Source organism: Lissotriton helveticus, chromosome 11 (assembly GCF_964261635.1).
Source record: "Lissotriton helveticus chromosome 11, aLisHel1.1, whole genome shotgun sequence".
Lineage (NCBI taxonomy): Eukaryota > Metazoa > Chordata > Amphibia > Caudata > Salamandridae > Lissotriton > Lissotriton helveticus.
In genome coordinates this window covers 310,143,285-310,158,657 of record NC_136072.1, presented here as the reverse complement: position 1 = coordinate 310,158,657, position 15,373 = coordinate 310,143,285, and the positions used below count along the sequence as shown (strand labels likewise).

Below are 15,373 nucleotides of genomic sequence, written 5' to 3'. Positions count from 1 at the left end.
AAAGAGAAGACAGAATTGAAGGATATGTGGGAGGACATTTCCCATGAAAAGAGCCTCAGCAAGAAGTTGTACAGTTTCAGTCTGAAGATGTTGTCGCATCGAGAAATCGGAGCGTACGAATGTTCTGACCGGTTGTCTTCAGCAAGTCTCTATGCCAAGTCCAGGAGTATCGTTTGGGCGAGTCTTGGTCTTGCTGCAACGCGTAATCGAGTTCTCAAACCTGTGCGGGAAATTGAGTATTTGGCGGAAAAGGAGCCAAACAGTACCGACATTTTGAAGACAAACATGTTGGATACATATTATCCAAATCGAAGCAGTCACCTAGAGAATGTTTGTCTGTATGAGGTTCTGCAAAATTACATGTTCAAGAGGAACATCAAAGAAGATACTGAGAAAGGAGTGTATGCTGTAATAGGAAGTGAGGGATGTCTGGTCAAGCAAAGAAAATGCCACTTGATAAACCATCGAAAATTGAGTGGCGAATCTCCTGAAAAAAAGGAGTTTTTCTATTTAGCACTTTTGCAACTTTTCAAGCCTTGGCGTGCAGAAGAGGAACTGCTTGGAGATTTCCTCTGTTACGAAGACTCTTTCAATGCCGCCAAGGAGACCATAGAATGTCCTGCTTTTCCCAAATATGTAGAAATGTTGAATGCGGAAATTGAGCAGGAAGCAACGATTGCAGCCGAGATTGCCAGAGACAGTTCTCAGGACAGTCAGAGTTCTGCTTCATTGAGTCAGGATCCACTAGGAGGACCTCTTATTGAAAATGAAGCTGCCACTGCTATGAATGAGGTGGAAAGAGCCATGGCACATGCTCAAGAGGATGCGGTTAACTTAGAAGAGTTGGAAAGGCAACTCAACGTTGAGCAGAGGAAAATATATGACGAAGTTACCATGCAAATTGATCATGGATTAAGTCATGATAAGAAAGAGTGCTCATGTACGTCGTTGAAGCCTGTCCGACTGTACGTGAGTGGAGAAGCGGGAACTGGAAAAAGTTTCCTCATTAAAGCAATTTCATGCTATTTGCAGGAAAGGACAGAGTCATCACTGTCTTGTGTTGTCACTGCTCCAACTGGACTGGCAGCACATAATATTAAAGGGATTACTTTACATCGTTTACTGATGCTGCCAGTGGAGCATGACAACAAATTAGAATATCACAAGCTATCTGGAGATGCTTGTTTTGAAGTTTCAAGAATCTTGAGGAAAATGAAACTTCTTATCATTGACGAAGTAAGCATGGTTTCCAATGTCATGCTTGCCTTTGTGCATTTGAGGATGCAAGAAGTTCTCAAAACAGAGTATGATGTGTTATTCGGTGGCAAACACATCATTGTTTTTGGAGATCTTCTGCAGCTGACACCAGTGAAAGGGCAACCTGTGTTCAAAATGCTCACGCATGAAGATACCAGGAAGTGCCTAGGCAGCATTGGCAACGTCAATATATGGTTAAACTTCAATTATGCTGAACTGCATGAAAATATGCGTCAGGCAAAGGATGAAGTTTACAAGACTATTCTACAAGATGTTAGAATTGGAAAAGTGACCGAGCATGGGAAAGAAGCTTTACATGCACGATTACTGTCAAATTTATATCCAGAACAAGATGTTGTGCCTGAGAATATTTTTCAGAAAATTACTGATAAGAAATCTGGAATATGTTTGATGCCAACTCTTGCAGAATGTGCAAAATTTAACAACAAAATGTTGCATTTAGAAAAGCAAGAGATTGTGAAAGTGGAAGCTATTGATAGAGTAGAGCATATGGGATCAACAATTATTTTGTCTGAGAATCTGAAAACAAAATTGGATTCATTAGAGAAGAGTATATCTAAAACTGCAGGTTTTGAAAAGACTCTGAATGTGTGCTTGAACTGCCGTATAATTTTAAGAAGGAATTTACATGTTGAAAGAGGTCTGGTAAATGGATCAATGGGTAATGTTGTTGATTTTGTGAAATACAGAAATAGAGATGGAATTGAATTTTTAAAAATTAAATTTGATGGCATTGAGGAAGTACAGCTAATTGCTCGTTGTTCTGCTAGATTTTTGCTTGTAAAAGACTTATATGTTCGCCGTAAGCAGTTCCCTGTTTGCTTGGCATATGCGGTGACAATTCATAAATCGCAAGGTTTAAGTGTAGACACTGCATTGGTGAATATTGGCAGTTCTGTGTTCAAGGAGGGTATGGCATATGTGGCATTGTCACGAGTTAGAACTTTATCGGGATTGTACTTGATTGACTGTGATGTCAGAAACATTTGTGCAGATCTAGATTGTGTTAAGGAATACAATAGGTTAAGAAGAGAGTATGCGCCACATTTGCCTCAGTTTCCTTTGTTTGAGAAACGTCTGGTAGGCCGGAAACGAAGAAATGAGAACAATACTGGGCAGGTTGTAGCAAAAAGACAAAAAGTGAATGAACCTAAAATTACAAGCAGAAACAAAGAGGATTCTGTTGAAGATGTTGTTGGTTTTCAGTTTGAAAACAGTTCTGGTGTCAACTGCTATGCTAATGTAGTAATTAATGTTTTGTTTTCTCTAAAAAATGTAAAAGAAGAGATTGTGGTCAATTCTGATCAAAGATTTTGCAGTTTGTTAAATTCTGTGTTAGAGAAATGTACCACTGATAGAAGAAACATAGAAAGTGTGTCTGAAATTAGAAATCTGTTAGATAGATGTTCAGGCCAAACACAATTCTCTCAAAATATTCAGCAAGATTGTCAGGAGTTTTTAATGTATATGCTTCATGTATTACATGCTGAAGGTGTAGATGTAGATCAGCTGTTTGGGCTTTCTTATCAATGGCAGCATGACTGCGAGAACTGTATGGTATCAAGTACTACTAGTGTAGACTCAGAAAGATTTGTATATTTAACTTTGCCAGACAGTAAATCAGTCTCCTTTAATAAGCTAGTAAAAGCTGCTAATCACAACATGGAGTGTAGCCAATGTAAATCTGAAATGATGTCCACATTATTTATACGAACATATGGCCAGTACATCATTTTAATGTTCCAACGATGTAGGCCTGATGGAACAAAATTGACAACTTTAATAAAAATTTTTGTAGCTTCGCAGTTGTCAATATCAGGAAGGACTTTTGTAACTACAGCAATTATATATCATGACGGCCCTTCAATATCATCAGGACATTACACAGCTTATTTAAAGTCTAGAAATGGCTGGTCATTCTGTAATGATTCTGTTGTAATTTTCAAAAAAAAATTGCCGTATGACCTTAAAAACTCTTACCTGGTGTTTTTAAAACCAAAATTTTAGGAAAATAATCTCGGGATATGATCTGTGGAATTTCAAGAAGTTCTAATGGCTCCTACACAATTTGGCCTTGAGGATAAGTGTAGTTCAGAGACATAACTTCTAATCATAGGATTGGACATCATGGACATGTATGTGCAGTTTAAATGAGTTCAGAAAAACTGTTTCTTTTCATAAGCTAATTAAAGCAGCCAATCAAAACATGGAGTAGAGGGAATGTAAGTCTGCAATGCTGTCTACTGTTTTACATTACTTTGTGATTAAAAGTGATGTAGAGAATTAAATAATTGTAGTACTCATAGAGGTAGTGTAAGTCTGCTTCATATTAAGCAGTATCAGTGTCATACGAAATGTAGAACATGACTGAGCAAGAATGGGAAGATATTACTATTCCAGGATTGTGAAAATGATCTTCAACATTTTAATTCTGAAAGTTGCGGGAATGCCAAATGATGGGATTGGCTAACAAGAAATCCAAGAGTTATACATGGCTCTGACAAAATTTGGCCTTGTGGAATCTTGTGGTAGAGAGCAAGAAGTCATTTATTGTATGTAACATGTTTTTAAAAACGATGGAGATTTTCTTTCAGAAACTGGTGGGCTGAAAGTAATAACAGCACAAAAGAGTATAAGCTATTCATAGGACATCCTTGGACGTCATGGAAAGTAAGTTAACTTTAAGGAGTTCTGATTTTTGATTTCTGATCTTGTATGGGTTTTTTAAACACAATCATTTTGATTGTGTTTTTTTTTCCCCGCTGTTACATGATGAATACCTTCAAGTCACTGTTTTTAGTGAATTTTGATACATTCTGAGAACAGCAAAAATAAACCATTTAACATGTATAATTAATTCTGTAATGTTTCCATTTATGATGTATATGTAGAACTGTGTAGAAGGCATGGAGAAGGTGAGGCTTCTGTAAGTGTCAAAGTTGTTGCATGCAGTGCTGCACTTCTGCGTATTCTTTGATATGCTAGACTACATCTGCACAATGAGATACCTAAGCAAAGGAAACAGAAGTGATGTGATTGTGAAATGAGCAAAATAAATTGCATGTATTTCAATTACATCACCTGTGTTTCCTATCATTACGAATCACATTGTGCAGATCAAGTTTAGGTCTGTCCAGGGAAACATAGGAGGTTTGGACTTTGTTGAACATTGCAGTGGACATGACTCACTTCATTGGTAGACCTTCACATGTATTATGTCTTCTATTCTCTTCAACAACTCGAAATTTCATCTGCAACCCTGAGTAGGCCTCACCTGAAACAAAACTCTGGATAGTAGACATCTTATTGGCATCCTGAAGCAATTATTTTAAATTTTAGTGTCTTGCGACACTTTTCTGAGACAACAGCAATGCAAAAGATGCACCATGTTTTAAGATAGGCCTCACTTCATCTGCATCAAGATAGTGTTACTTTAAAATGTATATCTTTAGGACTGTGTAGCTTCTGTAAGTGTCAAAGTTATTGAAAAACTGTTTGTCCTTCAATCTTTGCCCTTGTCTTTTGTAATTTTTCAATACATGTTTTTATATTTTTCAAATGTTTGTTCTCTCTTTCACAGATTGAAAGTATAAAAATAAAAAGTGAGGAATTTAACGACAATTATAAGGTAAGTATTTTGTACTCTTTTCGTTACATTTCTATCACATTGAACTACTATTAGTTCCACTGCTTCATTTCTTTAATCCTCAGTTTCCTGCCTTTGCTACTTCCCTCATTCCTTTCTCTATTACCTACTTACTCAACTCCTTCCACTTTTTTTCTCAGTCCCTCTCTTCTCATAGTTCCTCACTCTTGTTCACTCACTCCGTCTCTATTACTCTTAGTGTCTTTGACTGATCACTGTATCACTATTTGTTCATAATGCTTTCTCTGTGTAGTTGAAGCACACTAAGGGGCATATTATGAATGCAGCCAATAAAATTATTGCTCTTTTTATTGGCAGAAAACTGGTGCAAAAGCGGCTTTAGCGGCAGTTTTCTGCCGCAAAAGCAGCTTTAGCGACACATTTCTGCCTATAAAAGCTGCAAAACTTTTATTGCCTATGTTGATAATATGCCCCTATGTTATTTACATTAGGGCTATATTGTCCAGTATAACAATCAAAATTGCTCTCCAAAGACACCAGGCAAAGCAGACGCTCCCTCAAACAGATCACCAAGCGCAATTTACCCTACTTACAATCTAGCCTGTTCTCTGTCGAGACTTTAGCAATCTTTAGAGCACAAGATAAGATTTTTTTACATGGAAGAGCCATACGTATTGCAATTCTACTTAAGAAACAAGCATTGGCATAGACAATAGGTCTCGCCTTTGGGACCTTATACGTGTTTAGCCATGCAACAGTTGATGTTGCTGCACCAAGGATATTATGCTGCATAACTAAAGACTTAGAAGGTCCAAAAGTCGATACCTATTGGCTATGCCAATGCTTGTTTTTCTTTCACTTCGTTATCTATTTTGTTTTTCACAATTATACCATCTTCTGTCTGTTCTTTGGTAAATAGATCTATTAAATAGTATCTCTTCTTTACTCCCTATAGCTGTCTTTCTTGAAACATCACTCTCTGTTTACTTTCCTTATACTTACTCTTTTTTTTTAAAAAGTTTTTTTTTTGGTTAGCTCCCGGTACGCGTACCGGGAAGCTAAACCGGAAGCGAACCAAAAGAAATAGAGCTTGCCAGAGTGCTAAACATTCTAGCAATTTTTTTGGAAAGGGAAGGTAGTTCTGAAAAGAACTTTTTTTTTTATATTTTTGTTGTTTTATATTTTTTTTGTATTTTTTGAACATTTTTTGTTTTTTTTGTATTTTTTGAACGATTTTATATTTTTTTTGGGTTTTTTTTGGGGGGGGGACAACAAAAAACAGGCGTTGAAAAGGGCTCAACAGGAGCAAAAAAAAATTACTGGGGGCGGTTAGGGCAATTATGATTGTCATAAGCCAGGTTGATGGCATTAATACTCATGTTACCACATGATATCAACGCACCACAGTGCATACAAGTATGTTTCATGTGCCCAAAATTCTCTTGGATGTTTGGCACAGTTTCCCGTGCCTCTGCTGGTGTCAATGATATTGACGATGTTGACCTGGCCACAGGAGTTGCTGTTGGGTTTTGTTCCATATCCCGTATTTCCGCCCGGCTGTAATTAAGTGGATGCTTCCTGGTCATGTGCCGATGCATGGTATAGTTCCCATAGCTATACTTTTTATCAGTCCCTCTTGATAATTTCTCTTTGCAGATGAGGCAGGTCACATACCTCGCATTCACTTTCTTTTGCCCTGGAGGGATTGAATAAAACTGCCAGATGAAACTGGCTTTCCTATGGGAAACCCGGGGCACCTCTTCCAAGAACTGTGATTCTTCTCTCTCCTCTTCCTCTAGTTCTTCCTCTTCCTCCTCTGTGTTGGTGATCACCTGGGGAGGTGGTCCTCTCTTCCCATGAGGAGGTGGAGGTGGTGGTGGGGGTGCACCAGCTGAAGCAAGTACTGAAGTCATTTCTCAAGTATTAATAAAGGTCTTCCTCTCACAATGATGAAAGTCAGAGTGAGGAAAGAAGGAGGGGTTTTCATCATTTGGAAAAAACAATACTTCTCAACCAATGAAAAGTGTTATTTTTAGGTCACCTGACCTAGCCTTCCATAATTATGAAACTAAAAGTGAAATGAACCAATGAAAAGCTTTATTAACAAGTCACATGACTCTAACTTTCATGTTACGCGCTGCGGAACGCTCCCCGGTTAGCTTCCGGTTCGCTGCGCTTCGCGCCTCGGTCCGCGCCCGGGGACACTTCCGGGTGCGCTAACGCAGTACGTCACAAGACGCATTTCGCGGCAACGCGATACGTCGCGCTTTCGCGCCGCGGATCGCTTCCGGGGAGTTGCGTTTCGCGCCTCGGTCCGCGCCCCGGGGCACTTCCGGGTGCGCTAACGCAGTACGTCATAAGACGCATTACGCTGCAACGCGATACCGTAACTATGTTGATTTGTTACCGGTTCGCGGACCGGATCGCGGAATCGAATTGAGCTAACGGGAAGCTTCCCGGTTCGCGGACCGGGAGCGAAACAAAAAAAATATTAAAAAAAAATTATTAATAAACATATAAAATATATTTTTGGATTTAAAGAAGAATACATTTTACAGCTATAGATATTAGCTTTTAAAAAACCAATGAAATTCACTGAAAAAACCATAGGTTATAGACCATATATAGTTAGGAATTAGCATTTACAAAACCTTGAAAATTCACTGAAAAAACCATAGGTTATAGACCATATATAGTTAGGAATTAGCATTTAAAAAACCTTATTTTACTCACACAAAACCATTGAAATTCCATATATAGTTAGTTGCACTAACTATATATCGCGCACCCGCAATCCACTGCTGATCATGTCACATATTACATCATTCATGACATGGTCAGTGACATCACTGATGACATCACTGATGACATCTCAAATGACATCACTGATGACATCACTGATGACATCTCAAATGACATCACTGATTACATCACTGATGACATCTCATTTGACATTACTGATCACATCACTGATGACATCATTCATGTGATAATACGATGAACCTCTTCAGACTCTAATATAACCTTAGATACACTCAGTGTAAACAGACACTCATAGACTGTCACTCATCCATGGAGTTACTCAGACACTTAGTCAGTCATGCAAAGAATCAATCACACCTCCATTTCCTCAACTATACAGTTATACACACCTTACTTATTCAAACATATACTAAAACATATTTACTCTGTTATACAATCCCTGATACAAGTTCACAATAATCCATACAGCCACTCACACATTCACTGGCTCTTATGCACAGTTATTTATATATGTCAACTTTCACATGTACTGTGTTTTACATATGTACTTACTTTGACATGTAGCACTGAGATATCCATTCACTCACCAATACACTCATGCACACAGTCAACCGGCCATACAGCTGTTTCCACATGCACTTTTGAACCCATACATCTAGTCAATCAACTGCTCACACATCTATGCAGAGAGTCATACACCTCCCAGCCACCCACACACACACTCAGTCTCCCATACAAATGCTTTGGCAACCAATCAATAACCCATACAGTTAATCATATAGCTAATGATCAACACATGCAGCAGTTTACAGAACAACAGACATAATGATGCACAAATTAAGACAGTTTAGTCACTAACCCATGCACTCAGTGAGACACATTTAATCAGTCACTCATACAGTCAGCCATGCCCCTACTAAATCCTTCATCAAGACACTTATACATCCACTCATTCTTCAATATGTAAGACATATTTTAACTTTACAGAATTATACAGTCACTGGATGTAGTCATCAGTGATGTCATTTGAGATGTCATCAGTGATGTCATCAGTGATGTCACTGACCATGTCATGAATGATGTAATATGTGACATGATCAGCAGTGGATTGCGGGTGCGCGATATATAGTTAGTGCAACTAACTATATATGGAATTTCAATGGTTTTGTGTGAGTAAAATAAGGTTTTTTAAATGCTAATTCCTAACTATATATGGTCTATAACCTATGGTTTTTTCAGTGAATTTTCAAGGTTTTGTAAATGCTAATTCCTAACTATATATGGTCTATAACCTATGGTTTTTTCAGTGAATATATATATATATATATATATATATATATATATATATAACTCATGTATTGCTTGTTTCTGGAGGCTGTCAATTATTTGCAGATAACTAGAACACCAATTTAGAATGATTTGCATAGGGCCACGAACACTGGTGAAATAGGGGATGACAGGGGGGCTGGGATTAGAACTCGAGTATGCTTGCTCAGCGGTTAACTTAAAGCCACCAAACAAGATCTGAATGTTTTAGTACACATGCACTTAGCACTGCATGTTCGGTGCTCTGCCTATTATGCATGCTAAAGTTTTGAATGTGTTGCGTCCATTTCAAAACATGCACGTTAGCCGATATGGGTATGGGACTGACTGCACCTTATACAGGTGCATTCAACAACTGATCCAAGTATTTAGCTTGAGTTTCAGTGTACAGGATATAAACCAATCGCTCCTTGTTTTTCACCCTGTATATAGAAGTGAGTCCCGAATCCACTTCATCACCAGCCAGACATTGGGCCCCCCCCCCCCAAGCAATCTATTGAACTCGATTGGTAAGCACTACCTGCAACACAGAGATGTTCCAATTTGAGGAGCACAGATAGGACGTTAATTCCTTCCCGTTTTTCGCCCTTCACAAAGAAGTGAGTCCTGCATCCACATCAATACCAGCCTGACATTGCAGCCCCCTGTTTGCTCGGGATAGCCGAAATCAACCCCTTGCTTCCCACACCCTTGTCATTCATTTGGGTGAGTGTTCTACCCTATCTTCCACCACAATTAATTTCCTTGAGCACACTGCTTGCACAGTAGTTTTAAGCGCGTACCCATTCCGTTTTCTTTAGACCAAATGTGTTGGGGCCTGGAGTATGCAGACCTGAGCCCTTCTGTTCCACTACTCAGGATTCACTCTGGTTTCACTAGGTGAGTCATGGCCAAATAATTTTTGTTTGCATTTGGAACACACTCACTGTAAGATGCCTAACTCACTTTCTGTCTACATCTACAGGCTGTCCCCCCCCCCCCTTGTCCTGATGAAGACCTGCAATGACCACTCAATAGTGCTTATATTGGGTTGAAACGTCAACGCTACCTTCTGGTCCAGTTCAAGGCTCTGCACGAGAAATTAAACTTGGATTAGCAGCAGAGTCATTGCTCTGTCTGGCTTCCCCTTCCCTTGTACATATTTTAATCACATTGTACATATTACGCACTCACTCGTATCACTGAGCACAATATGTCACTTGATCACTGTTCACCTTGAAACCGCACCTGTTTTGACAGCTTTTTATTCAAGCATGGGTAACTGATAAATGATGCAATTTATAAAAAACGACTGTTTACCCATTCAAACTGCTCTTTTTCGTGTGTTCCTTATGATTGAATTGTTCTTTGTGTTACATGTGAGGATTACATATAAGAAATAAGATAATTGATTTACGTGTACAAGAAATGAGTTTTTCACACCCGACAGAACCATTGTTTTCTCTTTAATAATTACCCAGGTTCTGAGGGACACAGGGTCACCCCATTGTCTTCTTGATTTGAGTTTCAGTGTTAGCAGTTTGCATTAACACATTTTGAAGTGGGTGGAGCGTTATGCAGCGGTAATAACAGGTGTCAGTTATCTTATCAAAACAAAAAGCTAGTAATTCAAAAGAAACACGAGTAGGTTTCTTTCACTTTATTTTATTGTTCACCTCGGTTTTTTCCAGCACGTCCTAAATGAGCATCAACATGAGACTCGCATTTAAATGCGTCCAATCTATCGGATGTCACTTCGCCAATAGAGCTGCATCAAAAAAGACACGGGGGCAATGAAGGAAGGAATTATTCTTTACAGTTAAAGATCCAGCTGCTTCAAAGATTAAAACAAATTTAAAATAAAGTATTCTTTTTGTGCCCTTTAACAATGAGGTGGCCTGGTTTTCTTCAAGCGACATCCAGTTTGCAGTAGTTTTGCCCACTGTTCAAAAAAGGCAGTTAATGGTGGACAACAGGGCTGATGCTACATTAATACAACACTTAGCTGCTGTCTAAGGTGCCAACAACAAGGAGGTCAAATGCAGTAGCATTGCAAGGGGGAAGTGGCAGACTTCGGCCAAGGTAATACTACTTCCAGCAGCAGTCCTGGTCGGTAAATACAGTAATGGCATATTTATAAGACTAACTAAGGCGTTGGAGAACACAGATAACAGGTATGCTGGTGCATTAAAAATTACAACACTTGGCTGGTTTCAACTTGAACATAGTTAAAACTGAAATCAATCTTCTAGGCACGCGGCCTAACGTGAATCCAAGTAGACACAGACTGAGTTCTACGACAGACACCTAAAAATTAATAAAAGAAAATAGAAATGCGATTTAAGACATGATCACAACAAGCTACTTGCTAGATAGTCCAGAGCCCCCAAAAAATCAATACAAAATGATACTTTTGTTGTATTCTCACAAATTGGTCTTTACACCAATGTGTACCACGGGCAAATTGGTAACCTGACTTGAATGTTCTACTTTTTATTTGTTTAAGTTTGATTGGCCTTAATATTGCATCTATACTTTCAAAATACTCTTCGATGACAGGCATCATAATAATTGGTGGTGTTTAAAATGCTAAACATGTCTCTCTTGACAAACTTAGAAAATGTCTCTAGCGGGCACATCGCCTGGCCGGGGTGCCGGCTCTCCCGTCGGCAGAAGGAGGTCTGGAATGTCACATCTTCGCCATTGTACAGAATACGGACAAAGTGCTCTCCTTTTTTATCCCTGTTTCCCCACAGTTCAAAGACTAACCTAGCAGCAAAGCGAGGGAACCTGGCTTCTGTGATGCCGAGAGCGCTCAGCACTGGGGACATGGTGACGTCGTGGCCAGAGTAAAGCGCGAGCAGCTCGTCCTTGCTACCCTGCGCGACGCTCTGCATGCGCGCGACTGTCTGGTTCAGAAGCGGATATGTGGCCATCAAGGCATACTTATAATACAGCTGCTTCTCCTGACTTTCCTTTTCGTCCTCCAGTTGGAAGGACTTGATGACCTTAAAGTGCTCCATGCTAATGCAACCGTTTGTGGTGCATGGGAAGCTGATGTTGTGGCAAAAATGACAGAGCAGAGAGTCTATGGGGTTAGAGGCCCGGAGCTGCCGCGTGGGGACACCCACCACCTTGGCCATTTCCATGTAGGTCCTCTCCAGCTGGACGCTCTTCACTCTGAAGCTGTACTGGCGCCGCTGCTCCTCCTCTAGATACTGGTTCCTCATTGGGCAGTCGCAGCTCCCTGCACAGAATATGGTGCTCCACTGCTGCCGGATGTTGATCTTCTTCCAGTCAAATTTTGGCAGGAGGCTGTAGAGCAGGGCTAGGCCGCTCTGCAGAGTTCGACTCTTCCCAGTGGACTCCATGTACAGGTGCTTTGCGGTCCAGTTGTTGGGCAGCAGCTTGTGTTTCTTGAGGTAATTCTCTCTTAAGACCTGTCCATTTTTTAAATGCTGTACAACACCTGGAATATAAAACAAAAAACATGAATTGTATAATGTTCATCTTACACTATCATTTATTTAATTGGATAAGATGATAGTTCTCTATAAAGCTCTAAATATCAGAGGGAAGTATGCTAATATTTGGAACCATAAAAAAAAAAGGTAGCACGTCACATGGTTTTTGAAGAAACCTGCTGCTGCAGCGGTCCTTTATGAAACCTGTTTTTAACGTAAATGCAAGAGGAGAGTCTCCATAATTCAATCAATGACACTCAATATCACAACCATACGCTACAGCCGGATTCAACAAGCCACCATTACAGCACAGACTTGAACACTCAAGTAGTTCCTCTAATCACCAAATCTACTGGGTGAAATAGTACCTGCAGGCTGCTACATTGCAGGAAGAACCTCCGCTTAAATATTCCAACCAACTTCTTCCCACAAGTTACGTCTAGTCACGTTCAGTGTCGGGGAGCTGGGCTTTGTAGATATAGTCAAAAGGAGTCCGACTGGTGTGGAAAATGTAAATTCTCCAAATATGGTAATTGTGTAGGGCTTTTTTATTGAAACGATATGTCATGCTTGACTCAGTGCAAGTTTGTTGCTCTGTAAGGACGTGTGGGTAAAAAGGCAAGGCTAGGCATAGGTAGAGTGTGGTGAGTTCATGGATCTAAGTGATTTGATCTCCTGCAGTGGTGCTTGTGCAAGAAGCTCTCTCAAAATGCTCAGGTCTCATGGAAAACTTTTAACTTTTGGGCACTGCACCAGTACTGATGAGTACAGTGAGTGAGTAAGGCGCAGGCTGGCTTCTAAGCCAATAGCATGGGCTGCAAAAACTTGTGGACAAGTGGAGGTGTAGCCTGCGGGGTACCTGATGCTATCAGGTAAGGTGTGCTGCAGTACGATCCAGACTTCATCAAATGTCCTGCAGCACATGGGAATTGCTGAAAATGATCCACATACTACATGGCGGCAAAAGCAATTTTCGAATCTTGGGGGTGGGTCAGATGTAACCCTTTGAGTAGAAATCATGCAGTCATAGATAAGACAATTGTCCCTAGGAAAAATGGATTGACTGATAATGGGTGGAGTAAGAAATAGTCGTGTCAATATTACGGAACAGATAAGAGGAAGATTTAGAAAGAAAATCAATCAATATATTTACCCCACACATTGAAACGGGGAATTTTAAGCAAGAACATTCGGAAATAAAACCATTTTGAGCTAAAAAAACAAGATACTCTGCCTAACCGTATCAAAAGGCAAAATCCATCAAAAGTCTGGAAGCGAGGAGAAACACTAATACTAGTAGAATAGTTTTCAGCTCAGAGAAGATACTGGTCTTGAGGGAAGGGATGTTCAACTGTACTGGAAAGCTGCCAAGAGCTTGAAACTACTGTACTCACTTTAGCATCACATTTCACCAGGATGGAGAAATAAACGTCGACGATTTTACTCAACTTGTAATACAATAAAGAATTGCTTTGCCGCAATTTATTTGCGTTCCAATTTAACCAAAGACTACTTATTTTTTAAATAAATACACAGTGGTTTAAGGGTTGGCTTTTGGGAGTGTGACTGTATATAAACCAGGAGGTCCCTGGCCGATAGAATTGCCCTTACTCCAACCACAATAAATGGAGAGAAACGTCAAGAATACTGGTTTCTGCTTTGCAGATAGTCTGCAGCAAAGATCAAACATGTTACTGATTTAGAGGCAGCGAAAAGAGGCTCCAGCAACAAAATGCCAAACCAGAGTCTGGTGAATGTTTCCTTTTGATACAAATACTACATGCATGGTGTCCCCCAAGTTAACCCACTAAGCAGAAATCCCTCGATCCCCCAATACTGAGCCCAGAGTTTTTACACCAAATCAGAACTTAGCCGCCCCCCCCCCCCCCAGGTCATTCACAAGTGGACAATCGTCCTTTGTTCTTTTTGTTATGTTTCGTGAGGGGCCTTCAAAGGGCGTTCACAGTCTTACTACCTAACTTTCAGGATTGCAAGCAATGCCTCAGCCTTGATACAAGTGTTAAACCACGAGGATGGAAGCTGCCGATTTCATGCACAAATTAAGAGCCACGGTGGTATCCTGTGACACTCCCACTACAGCTGAAGAGGCTGCAAGGTCCTCTCAAAAGGTAGCAGTAAATATCAGACTTCTGCATTTCAAGTGGCATACAAACAGATGTTACTATTACCCACACTGTGGCACTCCATTTACCCACTTTGGAAGGATGAAAGGCTGATCTGAGCCTGCCTGAACAAAACGTCAACAAACTTAGGGCCCTATTAGGATAGCGAACGGACCTGAGGACGTCCGCCACCCCAGAGTGCCTGCCGATTTGTGCATGCAAATACAGGGGGGTACCATAGGTACCCCCCATATGCACCCCCACCCCCCCCCCTTCACCCTGGGGGCCCGCAACGGGCCCCCAAAGAAAAGACCGTATGTCTTTTCGTGGCGGCATTGCTGCCGCGGAAAGGCATATCCCAATGCAAATCCTAATATGGCTGGCGGTGTCTGATAGACACCGGCACCATATTAGAGCTTTTCCGCCGCGGTCTGAAGGCGACCGAGGCGGAAAAGCGGCGGACGGTCTCCCTGTCCGCCGATGACCCCCCAGCCATCCTAATCTGGCGGGGGGTCTTTACCAACACCGCAGCGGTGAATCCGCATCCTCCGGGCCGGCGGTGGCTTCCGCCGGCCCGGAAGATGCGGATTCACCGAAATCATAATCGGCCCCTAAATGCTTTATTCTGACATTGGCTTACAGTTAGAACATTCTAGTGATCATTCTGCTTAATTTACATGATCCTGACGTGTTTATAGAAGAGGATTGTAATTGCCACCATTGTGCCTTTCTAATCTGTGTGTAACTTGCAGGGTACGGGTTCAAATCCCATCAAGGGCATTTCATCCTTATGAGTTTGATAACATGGGTATCACTCAGTCAGCTAATAAGAA

At 40.6% G+C, this 15,373-nt stretch overlaps 1 protein-coding gene across 3 annotated transcripts in view; it reads right to left on the bottom strand.

Moving 5' to 3' along the window:
- Positions 1-15,373, bottom strand: part of POLR2D (RNA polymerase II subunit D) — a 616,144-nt gene that overhangs the window by 262,460 nt on the left and 338,311 nt on the right. For 2 of the 3 annotated variants that reach the window (XM_078665582.1, XM_078665583.1), the window contains one exon: positions 10,603-12,422. The exons of the other annotated variant lie outside the window; for it this stretch is intronic. In XM_078665582.1, the coding sequence (XP_078521708.1) occupies positions 11,491-12,422 (932 nt within the window). In that variant the 3' untranslated portion in view covers positions 10,603-11,490. Of the gene's footprint in view, positions 1-10,602; positions 12,423-15,373 lie in introns of those variants that run through there. 3 annotated transcript variants of the gene reach the window in all.